Genomic DNA, 23,985 nt, shown 5'->3' on the forward strand with positions numbered 1-23,985 from the left:
AAGCAAGACATAAAATAATCTTCTGATCTAGCATATTAGTTTCTGTGTGTGTATATATACAGATATATGCATACACACACAGACGTATAGTTAGCATTTCTCTGGATTATGGTGTCATTTATATTGTGTTATATTCAGTAAGGTCAGTATGATGGTATAGCCAATCCCTTCAAGACATTTAAACCTACCAAGTATAATATTAATAGCTGTGGTGTAAAAAACACAGGTAATGAGAGGGCAATTCTTTGAGTACCTACATTTCTAATTGTCTGAATGTGATTCCTTGGACAGAAACTACTACCTTGTGGTTTCAGTATCTCAGACAACATTGTCATCTTTAAATGTACGTCAGTAACAACCGTAGTGCTCAGTCAGGATTGACATCTTTCTCTGTGGTATATGCCACGCAGAGAGGAGTGATAAAATCCAGGTTGCAGTTATGCTGTCCTTGATTCCTGTCAACGTAATTGCATCTTCAGTTTTATCACTTCTCTCAGAGAAAAAGATCTCTACTAATGACAGAGAAATAGCGAGAAATTCCTGAAAATTAACACTGTAAAATGAGTTGCACTTTTATGCTGAGGCCAAAACAGTTTGTAATGCCTTAATTTGATGGAATTCTCTTAAATGTTGTTATTTACAATGGAGATGTGTAGAGTTTGCATCAATTCCTGCCAATTAAAATGGAGTGTTAATATACTCTATTAATATTAGTATAGGTGTTAAAATAGAGATAGCAGGGCATTGAATGACACTATGGTGGCAAATAGCATAATGAATAGGCAGGGAATACAAAAATAGAACACCATAGGTATACATGCTATGTGGAATTTCAGTTATTATTTAATAACTGAGTAATTTAAAAAAACCTGAATAATTGATTTAATAAAGCTTAAAATGTATGTATTTTCCAGAGAAGAACACAGACAAACAAAATACAAACACTGAAATATCAACTAAATTGGTGGCATGTTTGCATGTTCTTATTGCCTTGGCGTTGTTGGAGGACCAGAAGCAACATAAGGACTGAGAGGCACAATCTGGTTCTCCCAGCTTAACAAGTTGTCTATGTCAGCTGAGCCTTGCTAACTACCTACCTGTGGGTGCTAAGTGTAAACTAATATGGTTTATATTAGCTGCCTTTAACTGTGGTCTCAGCTAAGACAGAGTGCATTGCACCAGCTCCAGGCTAAGTGCACTTCCCTGGACACCTCTCCCTGCACCAAATCATGGAGTCACAGTAACGTGGTCATGTGCCTGAAGGGGTCAGGTGGTATCACCAAACAAGTCTTGCAGTGATCACTTAAGACTTGGCCAGTCCAGATTTTCTGCCCCATGACTGCAAATGAGGAATACATCCACACCTTCCTGCCCTGGTGACTATAGATGACAAGGAAGCCAAACCAGTGCAGACACATAGTTCAGGACGTGGGAACAGTCCTCCAGAAAGGGCTGAAGGCCTGCTCCTGCCTCAGGAGCTTTCAGCAGGCAGTGTCTATCAAAGCCAATTCATCATGAAATTTGGGAGATCTGGGTACAGCTTTCACTCAGCAAGACACTCCAGTCCATGCTTCAGAGCAGCTCAGCAAATCATCACTCTGAATACAATGAAGCCTCCCATGTGCTAACCCCATATCTGAGCACCTCACTGAATACCTTCCTTGTAGCCCTGTGGCCATCTGGGGATGACCTTGGTTAAGCCTATGAGGAGCTCATTGTACCAGGGTGCTGCTGGGGCCAAGAATTTAGCCAGGTTCAAAGAAGAATTGCAAACTTAAACAAGTAACACGATTATCCAGAGCTATTATAGCTAATGCTAACAAAAACTTTGGAAGAGAGGTAAAGCCTCATGCTTCTGGGTGTAGGCCAATCTCTTGCTAATAGCCTAAGACCTCCAGTTCCTTAATACCTGCTCACGGTGATCTTCTGTGCGCTGCTCTCCAAGCATTGGCCATCATCAAAGAAGTATAAAAGATCAGATGTAATTTCAATCTCATCAGAAGCACCAATTTTGTCATGTCTTGAATTGTTACACCCTCTCAGCCTGCTCTTTTTTAAACCTCTAAAATGGGAAATCATCAAATTTTAAGGGAATTGTGAGTGCTTAGAAGTGCATTGGGTATTGTATACTCTCCTAAAAATGGCGGTGTTGTGAAGGTAAGATTCACAGACTGTACACTACAAGTAGCAACTATAATAAGCTTGAATCATGCAAAGGTAGTGACCAATTGGAGTGAACTGGTTGTAGTCCTTTATGATATTCTTTACAATCCTTTACAGTGAGGGTGGTGAAGCGCTGGAATGGGTTGCCCAGGGAGGTTGTGGATGCTCCATCCCTGGCGGTGTTCAAGGCCAGGTTGGACAGAGCCTTGGGCCACATGGTTTAGGGCAAGGTGTCCCTGCCCATGGCAGTGGGGTTGGAACTAGATGATCTTAAGGTCCTTTCCAACCCTTACTATTCTATGATTCTATGATTCTATGATGGCTGTAGCTAACAAGGCTAAGCCCTTTTCTCTCCAAACAGAATGATAGAGATGACAGCTTGTTTTTAGAACAAGAATTCATCTTAACTGAAAAAAAAAGCCTCTTACTAAAATCAAAAAGAATCGAAGGAAAACAGAACAATTTTTCCTCTCAAATTACCCATTTCCACTGTCCATGTGTGTATATACAAAAACTTCAAAGTTTGAGTTTAAAGACTGATTATAAAAGATTGCATAACATAAGTGTTCTGAATTCTTTGTCTACTAAAACCCAGCTTTTTGGATAGATGACAGATTTCTAATGCCATTTCAGTGCACATTTGGATAAGAACTCCATCAAATAATATTTCAGTAAGTGTAAAATATGTTTTCATTTTATCAAGATCATCAAAAAATGTAAAAATCGTTTTCACAGAATGTGAAAATTCTGGAGTTTTACTATCAAAACTATTAAAAGAATCAAACACCGCTAGGCAATGGACAGTGGTCTCCAGATAAGCTGCCTAGTTGAACTGTGCCTGTGTTCTTCATTTAAAATACAGGGTCAGTCATGTCAGCAGAATGATATACTCAAACGCACGCAATTGTTTGCAAGTTTGATATCACTTATTTTGGAAAACAGAGGACTGTTGAGACCCTGGCATTCATATACTCTAATGCTGTTCTGCTTTCGTAACTTCTGATTATCGGAGTCATGGGATAAATCTGGATTTTTTGCACTGTAGAGTCCAGTTGTAAGAAAAAACAAAGCATTAGCTGTGTGCTGCATTCAGCAGATGTAAGCATAGAATCATAGAACAGTAAGGGTTGGAAAGGACCTTAAGATCATCTAGTTCCAACTCCCCTGCCATGGGCAGGGACACCTTGCCCTAAACCATATGGTCCAAGGCTCTGTCCAACCTGGCCTTGAACACCGCCAGGGATGGAGCATCCACAGCCTCCCTGGGCAACCCATTCCAGTGCTTCACCACCCTCACTGTAAAGAACTTCTTCCTTATATCTAATCTAAACTTCCCCTGTTTAAGTTTGAACCCATTACCCCTTGTCCTACCACTACAGTCCCTAAGGAAGAGTCCCTCCCCAGCATCCTTGTAGCCCCCTTCAGATACTGGAAGGTTGCTATGAGGTCTATAAGCATGCTTATAGGTACAAACAGACAACCACAATTATGTTAACAGAATCTAAAAATATGTCTCTGTTATAATTAAATTCATCCAGCCATCCTAGTGTGGACACAAGTACAGATGATTTATATTGCTGTAACTGCCCCTTCTAATAATACAACTGCATTCACACTGACTTACACTGATTAAAACCAAATCACATCCAAAGTTAAAGTCACACGGGTTTAATTTTTGCACTTTAAAGGGGGCATGAAACTTCTGAAAGGAGATTTCTGCTTTTCTTCTTTTTGCTGTGACAGGCATTTTAAAGATGTCTGGAAACAAGCATAGGGTGATAAATTGTCACCAGGAGGACAGCATTTAAAAAACAGCATGTAAAATTAGTGCACAACAGCAACTCTGTCCTTCCAGCAAGGAACAAAGCAGGAAACAGGACTGCTGCATGAATTTTCCTACAAGGTCTTTAGTAGCCAGACTAATCCCAGACACACCTCGTGCTGATCTTTACACACATCACACAAAACTTTCTGGGATACTTTCTTCCCCCAGTCCCTTGCTTACTTCATCTCCCAGCAGGGCTGCCTGCTGGACCTGGTGATCCTGCTTCCTTACAAAGGGAAAGAGCCTCCACCTACCTTGCTCTCCTTCCCTCCCCGGTTCCTCACTCCCTCTCTCCCCCTTGGGCTGGCAGGATTCGTCGGGCAGAGCATGCAATCATTTTGCAGGGAGCAGCCGCAGCCACAGGAAGGATGCAGAAGCACAATCAGAAGGAGCACCTCTACAAGCTGCTGGTGATCGGGGACCTGGGAGTGGGCAAAACCAGCATCATCAAGCGTTATGTCCACCAGAACTTCTCCCCTCACTACCGGGCCACCATCGGGGTGGACTTTGCCTTGAAGGTGCTGAGCTGGGATGCTGAGACTGTGGTACGGCTGCAGCTCTGGGATATCGCTGGTGAGTACAGAGGAGAATCCTTTGTCTGTAACCCATCCAGAGATAACACAAAATATAGACCCAAATTAATTTGTAGCAATCCTTAAGCTGGAAACTACCAGTGCCTATGTGGTGAGGGAGAAGAGATAGAGAAAACTTGGTGGTCAGATTGACATTTTGGAGTTTCCTAAAGCCAACAAACCCCAAACAAGGGGTGTCAGGGTGAAACCTGCTCTGTCTGGTGTTCCTCCCAAGTCCCTAGATATATGTGGGGACATTTATCTATGTCTTGATATATGCCCCACTTCAAATGCCCCACTTCCCCTGCAGCTACCACTGTTCAGTTTGCCTCATTAGCCTTACAGATCTCTGTGATGGGAGGGAGAGAAACAAGAATTTCCTGTCACAACTGTTTATTTGATGGAAGAGATGAGGGATTCAACAAGATGGTTAAAATCTTTTTTATGGTTTAAAAAATAAGGAAAAAGTATCACTGAGTTACTTTCTCAAAATACCCTCCTTCCTTTCTTTCGTCTCCTTCAGCCCAATGAAACATTAACAACTTCTGCCATGCTTTGAAAAGAGAAGTGTTTCTATGTGGCAATAATCCTGGTTGTTAAAAATTTGTTTATTCATGTTTACTTGTCCTCATGCCAACATGAAGCAAAGATACTTTACTTTGTTAGGGGAAAAGGAATAAAGAAATAGAGCTATCCTTGCATGCTTACACAATCAAAATACCACAGAATTTGATGTTGTTGCTGTCAATGCTTTGGAGTTTTTATATTTGGCTTCAAATTAAATCCACAATTTTTTTGGCATCCCCCTTACTAGGAATTAATTATTTTTGATTCAGTCCACAAAATAGAAGTTTATCTTGATAACATCTTTTGCATGCTCTAAGTAATCATTTCTCATTTAGTGTCCATAGGAATACAAGTACAGGGGTATCACAATAGCTTACAGCAAAAAGGAGGGCATTTTAAAAACTCAATTAAATTAAGAAGTTACATTCGTTAAGCAGAGAATAGAGGTGAATGTTATATCAGCTGTTAGGCAACTGAGCCAGCCTGTGGCCCGAGCTGTGGGTTCAGTGATCTGGTCTGGAACGGCACAGAGTAAAACTAGTGAAAAGAGAAAATTCTTGACATTCTTATGAGTGGAGGGAGTGCCTTTCTTCTGCACTGAGCTGCCTCATGTCTAAGCTCTGAATTTGGCACCAAGGTACTAAAATTTATGCAACAACACTGTGTTATGGAAAACATGCATCATCTTGGCTTTTTTACAATCAGTAAAATCTTTGGGGTTTATGATATTAAATACGTATACACTCAGTTTTCTTTATTAAGAGTTGGAATGATGGGGTAAGCATTGCTTTTATGGCTTACCAGTTATAACAATAAATACATACACATCCAGAAGTTTTCTGCATGAGAAAGAGCATTTAATGGTAAATTCTGAATGTATCAGGGACTTAAAGAATGTATTTTGCATGCCTAGTTTCAGAGATGTATTACACTACTAATCATGTGCTGGTGGATCATATGATGTAGCTTTCAGTCAGGCTGCAGAAGCAATTACACCAAGTTGTAGTACTGAATGACTAGCATGCTTTCTGAGTTATCACACATGACAGAGAGAATTACACCACAGTACTAAATTTCATATAAATTGCCCAATTCAAAGCATCTCTGCGAAGGTCAAGACAGTGGCCAGTAATAAAAAGAGTTGCTGTCTCAGTTTTAATGACTTCTGTGTAAGGAGCTTCAGCTGTTCATAGATGTATGTAGAGTGTAAGTTCTGTAAGGAACACATTGAAATCAGATCAGTGTGGTGCTGGCGTAGTAGTTACCATGAATAAGGCATCTGGCTGGTGAGAAAAAAAGATGTTTTAAAAATAAAAGCAAAGTAGAACTGTTTAGAAATATGGACGGAGTGGAAATGCTTTATCCTGGCTATGTCTGGTCATATAGCATCACTTGGAAAACACAAAAATGAAAGGAGAAGAGGAAGGAAAATAAAATCACTGGTCTCAGAACATCCTTTTTCTTTTGGTAGAATCTGTTTCTAGGCGATGTTTAGCTTTGGGGGTGAAGAAATAAATTTTTGGTCTCTGACCATGTTGAAGGACGTTGGCTTAGCCTTCAGAACATCTTAAATTGAAACAAATGCTGTAAATCTATCAATAATGTCTCATACCAGTATTTACATGTTTCTATATGTATGTGGGTACATGTATATATATATATCTCAATTATCATTTTAGCTCTTACATCCTCTCCTCCCTCTCCATTATACAGCCAGTGAACTTACCACTAAGTGTAATGTGCACTTCACTGTGTGGGTCAGTGGGTAGTAAATTGTTTAACAATGTAGAAATAATCTCCTCAAAAAGGTTTTGAGTAAAACTAGTGTCAAGCTTATCTGCATTAGTAGTAGGATTTACATACACAGTGACTTTGTTGGAGCAATGACATACTCCAGCTGTGGTAGCACCAAGAAGTTTACCCTCATTTACCCTTACAGACAAAAGAAAAAAAAAGCAAATTTGGTTCATCTGGTGCCATCAAATTTCATAGATAAACGTAGTTTGTATTTCTTTAATATATTTTTCTGTATTCTTTGATTTGGTAAACAAAACTATAATAAGATCTAATAGCTAAATGCCGAAACTACATTTATTTAGATGAGACATAAATGCTGAACAATAAGGAAACTAAACATCAGAAAATTTAATTCAGGGATAAGGTAGGTTCTGCATCACATGCTACTACATTAAGACTTGGGTATTTTTTGTAACAGATAATATATTCCTGAAGCTGTGGGTGGGGTGTTAGACAGGAATAACTGGACAAAGCTTCATGGTTTATGATGTTATGATTTCTGTACCACCACGCTGGCATTGAAATGTATGATTTTATGTCTGATTCAGTCAAGTGCCTAAGTTTGTGGTGACTGAATTTTCCCTATTGTGTCTGGGTTGAGATGTACATGGTAAAATTCTCTTTGTCTTTAATTTCTTCACAACAGTTCCAATTTATTTCATTGAATGTCCCAAACTGTCAGTTTTGGTGTTCATGTCCCTGTGAAAGTGTGCCATCACCTTTACTAATAGGTCATACATCTTTAAATCTTGGTCCTCGGTCAATTGTTTTTGTTTCCTTATATTTTCTGCCACCTCTGTACGAGTATCCTTTAAATTAATTAACAGATTGACAGAAAGAAAGCTTTAAAAGAAACTCTTAATCCTGTTTTGAACAAGGGCGCTGTGGTAGGGGTGGTCCTGCAGATACAGGCTGGGGCTGCTTTTGAAGAAACCAACTGTTGCAGGCAGCAGATCTGGGTGTATTTGCTATTCGCTTATCTGCAAGGCTGCTCTCCGTGCTGCTTTCCATGTTGTGTGTCCACACAGCCCTGAGATCCCTGAAGACCAGCTTTAGCTGCAGATTTACTGCAGGGAGCAGCTCTGTGAGTGCAGCAGAGGGCAGAGAGCAACACTTCAGAGCCTCCCCCTTCCACTGCTACTTTTTCACAGCCCTGACAGCATCACTGTTATCCCTCCTGCTGCGTGTGTGTGGGCTAGATTATTCATTGCTACCCAAAATATGTTGGTTTGCCTTTACAAGGCTGGTTATCATCTCATAAAGAGTTGGACCAATCTACTGGAGACATCCATGCAATACCAGTGGTAAAAGAACAGTTTCATTTCCTTTCCCTGCAACTTTCACCTTTGGAAACGTCAGTCTTTGCACAGATACAGGCAAATGTCTCTGCAGTTGTAACGTTTTTAAGACTGTTATGCTTCAGAATGAGTACATGGGCTGTTCACTAATGCAAGCCACAGCACATCCTCAGTGGTTTAGGCTTTTAGCCGCTGCTAAGCACTGCAGTACATATGCATAAATAAGATAGTCATGGTGATTTCTAGGCTAAGTTACCTTGAAATTACTGTTCTGCAAACATAAATAAGTCCCTGCCTGTGGTGGTTTTAATTCAGTATAGATTTGTGGTGAGATCCATGGGCCTGATCCTGCTGACAGCCTGCTTTTCCACATTCTGGGGTGGTAATCACCATCTTAAGGCTTGCTTAGGTTGCAACCCATAAAGACAATGACTTGAATTCAAGGATGAAAATTACAAAAGTTATATTGAAATGAAAGGTATGAAGGGTTTATTGCAATGTTTAGATCTTCTCCACGATTTCCAACTTCTCAGTGCTACCTAAAGGCACTCTATATAGCAATGGTGGTTCCCAGAAGCTTTTGCCTCTTAGGACAAGGAATGATGGCAAGAAGTAAAACCCATTGGAAAACTGGGCATTAAGCAGTTCTAACTAACTTTTATATTGCACTATAGTTCAAATACTATGGAGAGATGGTGGAAGCACTATAGTTCAAATACTATGGAGAGATGGTGGAAATTATCTGAGTGTTAGCACTTTATCATTAGTTTTTACAAATTTATCAGAGATGACAGTGGTTAGTGAAAATTGTAGGTTTTTGTACAATCCGTGCTGGCAAGTTTATGAGGGGTGAATTTTTATAAGCTATGAAAATTCAGCTGTTGACTGCTTTAAGCCCAGGAAATTATACCTATCCCTGCTTTAGAGGTGCCACTGAGGTTAGGAGAGATGTGCAGGCAGGTGCCCTTTAGACAGGGAGCCCTTCCCCTTAACGGAAATCTTGTTGGTTTGGCACCTTGGTCTCACTGGGTTCACTTCAAAATGGGGTAGGATTCCTTGGTTTAACAATTAGGCATCTTGCACTGAACCATCTGAGTGTAAGCTACTCACCCTGGGCTCACCAGGAGGTTGAGAGTAGACATTAAATACCTCCATAAAGCAGCTTATGAGACCACTCTTAAATGTCTGTTCTTGCGGAGAAGGTGCCCTCTAAATATCTCTCCTCAGCCTCTGACTGCAAAGTGACTCTAATCTTAGATACACCCAGTTAATTTTGTGGAACCTAAATGAGGGCTGATAAATCCCAGCGTAAAGCACCATCTCAGTGGGCAAAGGCCATCAGACTTGTGGGATTTAATACCAGATGCCAGTGGCCTTGCAAGGGATGCAGTAAAGTAAAATGGGCCAGATCAAACAAACATTTCACAAGTTTCTGACCATTCCAATGAAAAGCAAAACCCATCTCCCCCAGTCCCTCTTCCAATAAAACAAATTATAATGTTCAAGTCTGCCCACGAGATACCACTGAATGCCTAATGGTTGATCTATTTTCTAACCTACTTACTGCCTAAGCCATTGTACTGCTGAAAACCTAAGGCCAGATTCTGACACCTTTAATACATCAAACAGTTCCCATTTTCATAAGTAATTCTGTTAAATGAATAAGTTTTAGAAACCTCATCTAATAGATAGGAATTTGTTCACATAAGGGAGAATGTCTGCAAAAAGAGTCCTCCTGGGTCCTTAGACACTGTATGTAACTCTCCAAGCACAATGCAAACACTAGAGATCATTTTTTTACAATGTAAATAAAGTAAAAGTAAAGCCATTATGCAAGTGACATAAAAGTCTGTGGTTTACAAACCACCTTTTTCCATTCATAATTGCTTAATGTCTTTATGCCAAGCATGTTCATATCTTTATTAGAACTGACGGGGGGAAAGACCACTTCAGAAAGGGTTTGCAGACATTACTAAGCCAGCAGCTCCATTCTTTCTCTTTCTTTGAAGTGATAATGGAAATTGGTGAGCTCTCTTTCCCTGCATAAAGCTGCTTTTACAAACACAGTGGCTTTTCTGTGCAGTGAAAAACCTAGATATCTGCAAAAGCAGCTGGAAGCAGGAGGAGGAATCAGTGGCATATTATCTGTCAAAACTTTGTGGGCCACTATGAGCCAGAAGATCACATCATAAGAGACTTTTATTCTTCTAATAACTCTGATCATTTGTGATGAATTTATGTTGCAAATTAATAACTTAGTTCTTGTGTAAGGCCCAAGTTTAGTTCTTACTCATCTACATCTCATCTACAGTGTAAGCATCTCAAGAACTTTGCAGAAGTATAAAGTATCACTGAAGTATAATATGCATCAAAACCTAATTTTACATGTAGCTACTTACCTTCTAAGTTTCTAATCTGACCTTGACTTTTATTCAAAGGCACCTTTTTGCAAATGAAAAATTGCTCAAGAAGGAGATTATTGAATAGCACATGACTTAGCCATTCATCTGATTAGTCTACTGACAGGAATCAGAAGACATTTTAAGAAATCACAGCCATAAGAAATTTTCAATAAGAACTCATATTTCCCAGAAATTATGTATTTTCAGACTGCTTTATCAGTGGAACACAGTGTTTGCTAAAGGCAAAAAACCTGATATTAACTTGGAGAAGACAGATACCAACATTTGTTTCCTGTATCATGTGAATGACTTTCTCCTTGCTGCAACAAGGAAAGTGTTGACCCCAGAAGTGCATTCAATGCTACTTCCATTAAGTGAAAATGCATGGTCTAGAAGCCCAGTAATCAGTACTCTTCAGTTCTCAACCTAGCCTTCCATCTGGCAACACAACTTCCAGATAAAATCTCCACAGGTAGCCTTCCTAGGGTCAGAGGCAGACTGCCAATCTTCTTGTCTTCCTAACCTCAAAATTATGCACATTGAGAAAATAAGGCTAGAAATAGGTTTCCACTGTGTGTTGTTTATTTGCATCTCACCTTTTCTCAGCTATATGGAGGCATATAGTTCAATACAGGAGTTTTGTTAAACTCTTGAAGTTGTATTTAACACCTCTGTTGTGAAGTGTTTCAGGAATTTATAATTCTTCTTTTTCAGATCATAGCTCAGCAGTAGACATGAATGAAAATTCTATTTTTTTTTCACTTCAAGAAAAATTCTGTGTAATTTATTTCCATTCTTGGAAATACTGTTTCAAAATTCCCATGAAAACAGCATGTGTATAACAAACCCACAGCTGATCAACATACCACATCCTGATGCCAAGTGTGTTGATTTTTATACTAATCATATAAAATGATAGACATTTACAAATGTCCACATTCAAATATAATAATATATCGTTAGCTTACAAAAATACTGTAAATAACTTCCAAGAAATGCTTTGAATTCAGCAAATAAAACCATAAAGCTTTTGAATAGAGCTAGTGTGAAACGCCTCCTCCCAGAGGAGGCTTTTCACTCTAGCAATACAGCTCGCTCTTAGAAAACTTTCCATGTTTGCAAGGCTTTAAATTCACCTCTCTCACCTCTATGTTTTAGTTTGCCAGTAAAAGTAAATTCATAATTACTTTAATGCCTGGTATGGCCTCAGATTATAGGCCATATGTTACTGTTGATTATTATCACTTGCATGAGAATATGTAGGATCCTCTTCCTACATGAGCAGATCAATTGTTAGATGTTTCCCACAAAATACCATAGTATCAAGCATCTTCCAATCTGGTACCTATATTTTTTGTGACTCCTGTTTAAAGTCCTATGATGTACACCAAGACCCTTGGTACCGTTCACACTTAGAAGTCTGGCAGTGTAATAAGACTGTACACTGAAGTTCAATCTTGTCATAAAAGTTATTAACTTTCCTTGGACTTTGCTTTAAAACTCCTTTTTCGTGCTATACTTTTTTTCATTTTCATACAAATTACTTTAGCATGGTACTTGTTATTTAGACAAAGAGCGCCTTTCCAGAGACTTACAAAATGAAGAAGTCCTACATTCAATAATGTTCTCTTAGAAAACCTGCTATGTGAAATACTAACGTAGATTGGAAGCAGTGATTTTTACAAGGTGGCATTTTTTTCCCCTTCCTACTTTCTCTATCACAGGTCAGGAGAGATTTGGAAACATGACCAGGGTATATTACAGAGAAGCCATGGGGGCATTTATTGTCTTTGATGTTACAAGACCTGCAACGTTTGAAGCAGTGACAAAATGGAAAGAGGATTTGGACTCTAAGTTGGTCCTTCCAAACGGCAAACCTGTGCCAACAGTCCTCTTAGCAAACAAATGCGACCAGGGAATAGATGTTCTTATGAACAACGGCATCAAGATGGATCAGTTCTGCAAAGAGAATGGTTTCGTGGGCTGGTTTGAAACATCAGCCAAGGTAACATTTCCATTTCTTTTTAAATGTTTCTCCAAGTACAAGAAGTTAGTTCCTAAAATAGTTCACTCAGTTGAAACGTGTACCTTGCAAAGCTCCAATCTTGGTGGAATTAGTTAAAGGTGAATTTGTAAATTAATACATTTCTATTTCTTTTAGGCCTGTTATTGCAAAGTGAATTTATTGCAAAGCCAGGTTGGACAGAGTCTTGGGCAACATGGTCTAGTGTGACATGGCCCTGCCCATGGCAGGGGGTGGGAACTAGGTGATTTTAAGGTCCTTTCCAATCCAAACCATTCTATGATTCTATGATTCCATGAATTATATGCAACATTGTGAACTGCAGCTGCTCTAATATGATAGGCCAGCAGTAAAGTATGTAACCAGTTAATGACTTACTGTGTAAGAGCTTTGGGAGGAAGATGACCTTTGGCAAGACACAAAAGCTACCTCTTATGAATGATATTCATAATAATATTTCATAATTATTAACAGTAAGTTATCTCTAAATATTGATGTAAACACTTTGCCTGATTTGAGACAACAGCTTTACTGTGCTAGTTTCCAGACAAAGTCAGGAGCATTGCAGCATTTGTACTATGCTTAATGTTATAAGTATTCATTCTCAAAAGCCTTTAAAAAAAGGAAAAATCACATATTTGGGAAGGAAGGAAAGATCAATGGTCAAAGTCATGAATGAGCTGCTCTGAGGTTTGATTCCTTGCCTTGGTACATATTTCCTGGGTGCCTGTAAGAAAATGGAGATAGAAATCAGAAAAAGCACTGGGACTTTCAGAGTACAAAGGCCCAAGTTACAGTGGTCCTGTATATCCTCTTGAGATTTCCCAGATGATCTCAGTGCATGTAAGATTTGGAGAGCTGGTGTCTGAAATATTAATTTGAACAGAACAATTCAATGGATACCGTGTTTACGAAAGCTGATGTTGTCATTAAACAACTCTTGGGAACATTTTGATGTTTTAAATGTAAACAGTTTGGCTCTGGTTCGACCTAGATTATTAGTAGATTGAAAGCCAAAATGCTACATTCAATTGTTTAATTTATCTTCATCACTTTATGAAAGTTTCTTAAGAACCTTTGAAGTGTATACTTGTATTTTACTCTTCTGGTCTTGACTGTTTTAAGCATCAATGTTTACAAGAAATCTCACTTGTAATCAGCAGAAGTAACAGCAGATGACTACAACAATGTCCTAGACTGCCTCAAGCATTGCATGAACTCTGAGCTGAGATTCCAGCCTTTGGATACTTAAAGGGGACTAATAAGAGACATGGGGACAATATTTTTAGCATAGGACAAAAGGTAATGTTAGATTAGACAGAGCAAAGAAATTTTGTACAATGAGGGTGGTGAAACACTGGCAGAGGTTGGCCAGAGAGGGTGCAGATGTCTCACCCATGGGGACATTCAAAGCCAGTTTGGATGGGGCTCTGAGCAACCTGATCTGATTGAAGATGTCCCTGCTAACTGCAGGCGGTTGGACTAGACAGCCTGTAAAGATCCCTTCCAACCCAAACTATTCTATGATGATTCTATGATCCTATGATCCTATGGTGCTATGATTTCTGTCTTTTTGGTCAATGTCTACTGAATTAGTCTCAAAACTAGCTACTGTTTCCTCAAAATGCCATTTTTAGAGAGTCATTTTGGTCTAGGTCAGTGTTCAAATTATCTTGCTCTACCAATAGGGTGCTTCCCATTCCTTCATGTGCAGGACCTGGTTTGAATTCAGATTTATGGTTGATTTGCTAACACGTGCTGCACAGGGCTACCAGAATCCAGTGTTCCTCTCCAAGATGATAACCTAAATTTTACTATAGACAGTGCCTAATTCTGTTTTAAGAAAGAGGCCAAGATCTCTTACATGTCACTAGAAGATGTGGAGGGTTAGGGAATTATTACAACACAAACTGTTATTATTTCTGTAAGGGTTACATACTCTGGCTCTTTCCAATATTATGTTATGTGTCTAACTGTTTTTCAGGCTACAGATAATATGAAATACCAGGTTGTGTTTATTTGGAATCCAGTTCACCAGTGGTGTGTTGCACTGTATATGGCTGTTTTCTTCGGAATTACTTTTTCTTCATTTCTGATGTGTACATGAGTCTGCATTACCTGGGGACAAGAACTAATTCATTAAAAATGGGGCCTAAGGGCAAAACCACCACAAAAATCACATGGAGAGAAATGAGTAATAACTTCTTTTAAAATGTCTGCATCTAGAAGACTTTGAAAGAGAACGAGAGGGAACAGGATGGACCAATGTATACAGTGCCATTGTTTCATTATTTTGGGTTTGAAGTAGCAAAGTCATGCAGTGGGTTACTGCTCTTTGGTTTATGAGAAAGGAAGCTGTATCATGTATTCCATACATCAATGCCCAGCAAGCACGTGTCCATGTCTTAAGAACAACCGCAATTATTGTGCCAAGAGCCATTTCAGGTCATGACAGAGAGTGAAAGTACAAACAATTTCAAAGGTCACAGAGAGGTTTTACCATGATGATGGAGCCAGTGTTGGGCAGAACTATGGAAGTATAAAGGACATGTAAAGTTTAAAATAGACACAATGGAGGAAGTTTTCCAAGTTTTTTCTAAGCCACATAGAATTAAGATTTTGAGTTATTTTAAGCGAAGCAAATACCTAGATTCTTCTTACTTTGTTTATCTCAGAAACCCAAGCAGCCCTCAGGTTACCAGTGCAATCATGTAGGAACAGAAAAAAATCCATCTATGTCAAGACTTTTCTTCAAAGACCACTGTGAAGGGGACATAGACTAAGGGCTAGGATCTTAGCTATAGACTAAGGGTTAGGATCTGTTCTTCTGTAATCCCACACCTGGTTTCCACCCAGAATTGGAGACTTCTGATTTTTAAAATGATGCAAATAAGAGTAATTCCACTAAAGATGGTAGAATCACAACATCTAAGCTAAGTTAAATCAGAATAATTTCCCCATTTGGTCTATGTTCTGAACTAAACCCTATGCTTTTTTTCTAAACAAAAGTTATTATTGCTATTTTAAAATACTGGATGTTGCATGTACCTGGTGTTCTTTTAGCCTAGGGCATATTCAATGATTGAACTCAGGTCCTGGGAAAATAAAAACCTGGCTATGTTTGCTATTGAGGTTAGAAACTCTTTTCTGAAGGAGAGTAACACTGACAGAGAAGTCGTCATCTTGCAGCTAGCAGTTTTAGCAGCTCAAATAAGTAATAACTCTTTTTTTTGTGGTATCTTGGAATAATTAGATCTCCAGAGGTTTTCTGGAGACGTGCTTAGAAATGTTATAGCCTTCAGAGCAAACCAAATGTGATTTATGCATTTTGGAAAAACAAAGGTGATTACTTATAAAAATACATCTTTTAGTTCTGGTTGTCTTGCAGAGAGCAGCATGCTGAAACTTACCTACCATATTTCAAGCTGTCAGTGATTTGAAATTTTTTGTCTGTAGCACTGGAATATTACACCAAAAAGCATCTCCATATTATTCCCTGGTGCCATTTTTCTTAAGTCAACAACTTCAGAATTAAACATTTAAGCCACCTAACGCATTCTCATTTGTGTATCAAAACAGACAAGTCAGGCAAAACTGAATGTGCTTGAAAATACCTACTTCAGAAATACCTGTCAACTGACCATAGCTGTGCTGTGATTATGCCTGAGTTCCTCTTTTCTCTGCTGTAATTCTGCTGTCAGCAATACAGAATTAGGTGAAAGGACATTCACGTTTTGTCCAAATTGTCCGGAAGCACTGGATGCTGTGTTTTTCAGCACCTATTTGGACACATCATATTTGGACCAGGAAAATGTTATAGAATATTTCCTCCTCGAAGAAACCTAGATAATAATGTGCCCTTTCTCCAGCTTCTGGTCTGACAGGCAGTCCACAGTGCACCATATCGCTCAAATGCTGGGCTAAGAATCAGTAGTCCTCTTTGACACTGATCTACCAGATGACCTTCAGAAAGTCACTCTCTTCTCTGATCTAGCCTCTTCTTCCACAAAGCAAGGAGAGCAGTTCTGCTTCTCTTACTCTGTGAACAAACCAACTTTATTAGCCCTTGTTTAAATCACACATTCATCAGTTCTTCTGACTGGACAATTACTATGAAAGTTGAAAAAAACCAAGCTGTACTTGCAGAGGAATGTGATATGTGGTTTCAATTTCCATAAATATGAACAAGGTTTGGACATTTATTTGAATGAGGCTGACACTCTACAGCTAATCTGCTGATCTGGTAACTCAAACCAAAGCAGTCCATTTGAGACTGCCAGACCCAGTTAGGGATGTGTGGGTCCCTACATTGTCTTTTTAATTCACTAAAAAAACATCCGCAGTCTAACCAATCTCACTGAACAGAGCCTTAGAAAATATTTCAGCTTCTGCCATAAACCAAGAAATGAAGCTGACACTAAGGCAGAAGCTTTCAGTTCAGATATATAGTTACTCTGTGCAGAATCCTTTTCAGAATTTGTCTCCTGTAACTAGGAGTTGACTCAGATTATCCCACAGGTATTAGAGTTGTCCTATAGCTTTCTATCACTTTAATGAAATACAGTATTCAGTGCTGGCCAAAAGCTGTAAATTCACAGAATCATAAATTTGTTGAGGTTAGAAGGTCAGTTAGTCAAACAATTTTGTTGGAGAACATCCAACCAGCTATAAGAATTCAATCAGAGAAATTCCTTTGTTTTCAAAGTTGCAGCCACAGAAGTTCACATCCCTGAATTTCATGTTCATGCATCTGGATGTCTTTTAACTTGTATAGTTGTTTCCTAGAAACACAACCACAGCAATATGGTACAATATCTTCATAAAGCTCTGCTGATGGTAGTTTCCAAGGGAGCTCTGCTAAGGGAGTGTGTGGAGCCATTCTCTCAGACTGCTTGCTGCAGGGGAGTGCAGGTTAAAACATCTTGAAAGTAATTTCCCTGCTCCTGCATTTTGGTGCATTGTAGAGATAAAATGCAAAAGATGAGAATTAGATGTAATTCCCATCTAATACCTGAATATTTCAGAATTTGTAAATGTTTACTTAAGGGAAGTTGATTTTCCTCAACTCCAGTAGTAGGTCATGCCTTTAAGCAGTGCTTAGACATCCCCAAGAGCCCATGGTAGTGAGCTATGCCTGCATACACTTTGTTCCTCACCTTGAATTTCAAGGTAAGACTCAGAAGCACCAGATTCAGTCAGAGAATGAAACTACCCAAATGTAGAAAGAGAGCAGTTTTGTACCAGAAAACAACCAGACAGACAAAACTAAGATATCTGTATGGCAAAGGAAGAAGTTTCATCTGGAAGTGGGACAGGCCCATAAAGCTAGCAAAGGCCTTTTTCCTTCTGTAAAGAGCTAAGAGACCAGTCTAGTCTGCAGGGATATATTTCATGTATTAAAATGGAATGCTCTAAATGTTAATGTCCTGCATCTGCATTAGAGACGACAGATAAAGGGGAAGGCAATCAGAATGCAAAGAAGATTGCTGAGCTTGTGTACTGCTTTGAGATACATTCAATAAAGTATTTATTTTCCCTTCAGTAGATTGTTGCATTACAGAACTATGACATTATTTCCTGTAGCAATAGGTTCAAAGGTTTTAAATCATGCAACTCTCCTTTTCTGCCCTTAGTTGCTATTCTTCCCGTAGAACTGCCCTTTGAAGAGATACAACTGAAGGAGATCAATCTACGAAGCTAACTGTAATTTCATTTGTCTTCCAGTGTTCCTTTCTGGCTTTCAGAGATTGCTCGGAGTTACCTCCTTTGCCTTGTGTTGGCAATAGAATGAAGAGTAGCATGTGCTGATTTTCACTTTTGCATTCCTTCTTGATGGGGTCAAGAGAAAGACCAACTTTAGTAGTCAGACATAATCACAGGAGCTGGGTTCAGGTTGGTGCTCTGGCAGACATTAGCAGGTTGATGCAGGGTAAGTAAGTCACTGAGTGCTGGATTCACAACTTAGTTCTTGCATCACTGACTGTGATAGTGTCTTTCAGGTGCTGGGATTTACTAAGGCACAAAAGTCATGACATGGGTTAGACATCTCAGGGGACAGGGCAAGGGGAGCTGCTCAGGAAAGGGTTTCATAAAAGCTAGCCTGCTAAATCAGGCTGTCAACGTGAGAAGTAGAGTAAAAGCAGAAAGAGGAGGCTAATAAGGAGCAACAAAGGAACCATAATATGGGTAAAATCCTTCCTTTTTGGTCTTGCAGTAAAAGCTCCCCCACAAGCCTTGGAAAGGAAAGGTATTGTATTCCTACTTTATCAAGAGAAGACATCAAATATGCCATCTCCCACTTTCCAACTAGCCACCATGTACTGGATCATGCAGTTTCCTCTGTTAGGGGCTCTGCTTTTTCTCCATTTGATAAATGGCCATAGCAGCACTTCCGTATTCCAGAAAGGTGCCGTGTAAATCACACATCAAAGATGCAGTGCTGAGTAATAGCAGCCTTAAAAGTAGTACAGGTAGACAAACCTTCCACCGTGTTTGGAGAATTGTAAAGCTAGAAGTGATATGGAAGAGGCTGGAAAACAAACTACAGCACTACAGGTGCATCTAGTATCATGTCAAGAGCTAGCTAACCTGTGAACATATTGACATTAAGAAGTGGCCCCACCAAGGAGACAGAGTAGGCTCCTCAGTAAAACCTAAAGAAGAGAAAGAGAGGAAAAGAGGAAGAAAAGAAGAGGGAAAGAGAAAGAGAAGAAAAGGCAAGGGAAGGCAAAAGGCAACAGAAGGCAAGGGAAGGCAAAGGGAAAGCAAAGAAAAGGCAAGGCAAGCCAAGGAAAAGAAAGGCAAGGGAAGACAAGGGAAGGCAAAGGGAAAGCAAAGAAAAGGCAAGGCAAGGCAAGGAAAAGAAAGGCAAGGCAAGGCAAAAGAAAAAAGTCTGAACTGCAGCAATTATCACAGTTCCTGTGGTGTTTTGTGTAGAGCAAAAGCCGTAAGGGAGATGACAGTTAAGACATTTCAACACAGAAACCCACTGAAAGACATCTTTTCTATCTGTGTCACTGAGGCTGCTTCCATGTTTCAATATAACTAGTAGGGTGTCTGTGATTACTCCTCTCTGTACAATTTTACGCTCTGATTATTTGTTTCTTTGTATTTGGTGGGTGGATTTTCACCTGCTCCTTTTCTCCTTCCTTCCCCAGATTGCCTTTCAACACCTCCTGTTCTCTAAAATTACCAGGTCTCTGGATGTCTGTGTTTGGATAGCAGATCACCTTCTACTGTCTGTGGCTGCTTTGCTGCCTAGCAGAATATTGATTTTTCTTTTGCAAAACACACTGTAGGAGGAGGGGTGTGGAAATCAATATTTCATTAGACAGACCAGAATACAGCAATGTCTGATCCACAGACCTAGGACACGGAATAGACACCATAGGATTAGGGTTGTAACAAAAGGCAACATAGCATCAGAAAGGAAGCAATCAAGGCATAGAGCTGGGACAGTAGGAGTTGCTTTGCTGGCATAAGCACAGGCTCCTGCCAGCAAGTGGCTTAACATGTCACTTCTCATCCACGTACCAGTTGTCATCTGAACCATGGGAGAAGGCTGGAGCTAACACAAGCTCAAAAATAGTTGTGCTGTCTGCTAGAGTCACTCTTCCTCTCTTGCTCTGCTGTATCTGACAGAAATTTCCATTCATGCAGCTTAGACAGTTCACATAAATGTTCAGGATGAGAAAATGCCACTCTGATCCAACACACACTATGGACAGGTCTTTTTATTCCTTTCCTCTTATACAAAACAAAAGGTAGAATTTTATTCACATGGGTGTGAATGCTTTAGGTAGCAAACCAGCACACTTTGCTTGAAGAAGAGCTCAGTCACACAAACTTCAGCAGGCGCATCTGAAGGGATGGCTCTTGGCAGAGAAGAAGATGGGCATGAAGCCCTTTCAGGTGGAATGGCCTGAAAGAGCTGCGAGTGATCTCTATCTGTATCTTATTCCACTTCACATATCTAGCAGATCTAGATATGTGCAGACACCTACTGGGGAAACAGCAAACTTAATCTTAAATGCAGTTGACAACATGGTAAAGAATATGGGTCAAATTTGGTGACTAATTTAATTAAAAATAAGAAAGAGCAATGCAGAAAAAAAAAAAAAAAAAAAAGAAGCTTTTAATGTTCATATTCCCAAAACTAAATATTTTGACTTTTTGTGTCAAAACAGTATTTGCATGTTCAAATTTAGCTTTCTTCCTCCAGAAAGCTACAGAAGTTTAAAAGGAGGTTTAGTGATCCAATTTTACTTTGGTTTGATTTCTGGCTGAAATAAAGCAGTATTTGTATTGCTTCTGAAATTTTAGTCTCCGGTCTGGCACATGGACTTCTATCCACCACCACTGGGGAAGAGGGATGTCCACCTATACCCATTTTATGCTTTCGGGGTCTTGGGTTCTTTCTCCCTTTCCCACCCTTATAAAATGCTGATCTTAAGTCTCTGACAAAGATGGTTTCTGTTAGTACATCTGAGCATCAATCAATTTGGGCACAACCTCAGATAGTCCTTACCTATTATTGAAATAATGCACTTTGCTATCCCAAGAGAGAAGCAGCACATGGGTAAACGAAGTGCTTACTATTCCATTAATAAAGGAAAACACAATGCAGTAGATTTTAACATGGTTTTGTGCATTTAACAATCTTGTTTTGTCTTCAGCTTTCTCAGCAGTACTGAGAGATATTTTTCATGTCTATTTTTTCTGACAAAATTTCACAGTGTCCTGAAAACGATTTGGTGAATGCTTGAGGAATTTGCTTGTCTAGTCTGAGAAAGCCATGTGATGCAGTAACATTTTAACATCTCAGTACAGAGCTGATTCTCAGGTCTGTAGTACTTTCTAGGGGTTAGTATGTAAGTGCTTTGTCTGAAGATTTGTTTTTTTACAGCCAACTGATACTATTTAGAGGTCAAAGATTAAATATTTAAGTTCACCTGTGTAGGTGAAGAAACCTGTGAAATCTCAGCACTAATTAATATTTTCAGTTAGACCCCCAGGTTTCAGCTCTTTACTGCGGTGTAAAGGGATAGTCAATGAAGTCTGTGGAGCTTTGCCACTGACTTCAAGGACAAATCACCTACACATAATCCATTACTTTAGCTTTTGGTCTTCATATAGTTCTATCATCTCAACTGAAACACACGCACATGTAATTTGGTCTCTTTCCTTTATAGCTGAACTTCATACTTAAACATCTCATCTGACTGTTTTTGAACATGCACATGCAGAAAAAGGTTTCACATGTTAAATTTTACAGGTTATGTTGAATTGATGCTGAGCATTTGCTGAAGGTAGACTTCATGGCATTCGTGCATGAGTGTTTATGGTGTAAGGACAACAGGCTCCAGATCCAGCTTGGAAATCTGGGTAATCTTAGATTGCAAGTAAAAGCATAGTGTTTATGGACGAAGAGGAGTATCTGCATATACATAAAGATATACATACATGTCTATATGCATTTCTATATGTGTGTAGTGCGGGTGTGTGATATGATTTCCCAGAAGATTGAAGCTACAGTGAGGTTTCTATATCCTGTCATATAAAATAAATAATCAGTGCCAATAGTTAGAGTAGAAGAGTGCCTTTATGCCAGACAACTTGAGGTTTTATTCCAAATGTATCAGTTGCTTTTATTAAAAAAAAAAAAAATCCTTACTCAGTATTACTACTTATTTTATATGCTGTTCTGAGCTGTGTCTCACTGATCAGGCTGTTTCGGCTTTGCCTATTCTACAAACAAGAGTAAGTGTTGCTCCAAATTAAACGTGCTGTTGAAGTAAGCCACAGGTAGAAAAAGACATTCTTTGTCTTTGCTTCTAAACTCCTAGAGTGAGGATTTCTGTCTCATAAATGAAACCAATGGTGATATATCTCTTCTGAAGCAGTACATTTGAGATAAACCAGCCTCAACTAAAAATAAGTGAGGACTTCAGATGATACAGAACCTTTTTACTGTTTTGTGAATAACTTGAAATTGTATCATTTATTCAATGAATCTGGATCATCATGGGTTTCGTTCTGAGCATGGTATACAGAAATCTCTTGAAACTGTGGAAAAGGGTTAAAAGATTAGTGTTGTTGATGGCTGTAATTGCTGATAGGTAATTAATAATTCGAACATGAGAGTAACTGTTATTCAAGCAGTGAAATATGGACTCCAGAGCTTTACTTCAGGCATCTGTCTTTAACGTCCCTCTGACACTTGTTTGTTTGGTTTATTGAAGCAATCAAATCACCAAGAGTTTGGAGTAACTGAAAGTGAGCTCTGTGTATAATTTAAAGGAGATATATATCATAATATAAAACCTAACTAACTTAAAAACTACAGTGAGCATTGCTAATACTGTCAATTTTTGAAAGCTGTTTATTAAGGAAAGTAAACTTTTGATGTTGCCTAGAAAAAAGTTTAATTATGCACAGGAAATCTGCAGCCTGGTGTAATTAATATTGACTAATCAACCTCTTTCTCTTTCACATGCAGGAAAATATAAACATCAATGAAGCTTCCAGATGCTTGGTGAAACACATAATTGCTAGTGAGAGTGATCCAGTTCAGTCTATTGAACCAGATATTATAAAACCACACTTGAATTCCTCCAAGATTGTCAGTTGTTCAGCTTGCTTCAAATCCTAAGAGACTTCCAGACTATCACAAGAGCTGAAAAACTACTATTCACAATTTATACTTTATCCAATGTACCCAGCCTGCCCAGATTGTCCATAAGCAGATTGCCATTTTCTCAAAAATATACTTAAATTTTTCCATAATTTTTTTCACAGCTAAAATTTATTATGTTCATTGATAGCAACTATTCAAAACTGTCCTTGGTTACTGGTCAAATGAGACTCATGGTGATGATGTGTTTTCCTGGTGGGATAGCACCACCAGTGATACCAAAACCTATTTCTTTGCAATGTGGTTTCTGAAAGCTCATGTTTGTGATGTGACTACAGTAATACCCTACTTGTCCATTGGTCCTCCAGCCTGTTTTCTCAATACACTGAGCAGGCAACCATCGTAATTGCACTGTTTTGTCACACATCAGGCTTCAATGATCTTGTTTCATATGAGGAAGATGATGATAATGAAAATATAGCTGTTCAGAAAGAGACAACAAGAAGGTAGCACAAGTGAACATGAAACAACCTTTCATGTCATTCAGTTCTCCAGAAGATTTCAGCTTCTGAGACTGAACCCTGATGCAGTATTTGCTCCCTCTTTCTGAAGAGTTACATTCTCATAGTTGTTAGCATTGTCTTGAGATGAAGCAAAATGGAATCAGTCAAGGGTGAGAGGTGACAAAACAGGGAATCGGGGGTA

At 39.1% G+C, this 23,985-nt stretch overlaps 1 protein-coding gene across 1 annotated transcript; it reads left to right on the top strand.

Annotated features, from left to right (window-relative positions):
* The first annotated feature begins 1,705 nt into the window (after window positions 1–1,705).
* RAB38 (RAB38, member RAS oncogene family) lies at window positions 1,706–23,298 on the top strand. The gene is made up of 4 exons (XM_030476714.1): window positions 1,706–1,725; window positions 4,299–4,561; window positions 12,349–12,629; window positions 23,146–23,298. The coding sequence occupies exons 2-4, from the start codon at window positions 4,357–4,359 to the stop codon at window positions 23,296–23,298; spliced, it is 639 nt and encodes a 212-aa protein (XP_030332574.1). The 5' UTR covers window positions 1,706–1,725; window positions 4,299–4,356.
* Window positions 23,299–23,985: the final 687 nt, after the last annotated feature.

This window comes from Strigops habroptila, chromosome 2 (genome assembly GCF_004027225.2).
Source record: "Strigops habroptila isolate Jane chromosome 2, bStrHab1.2.pri, whole genome shotgun sequence".
Taxonomy (NCBI): Eukaryota; Metazoa; Chordata; class Aves; order Psittaciformes; family Psittacidae; genus Strigops; species Strigops habroptila.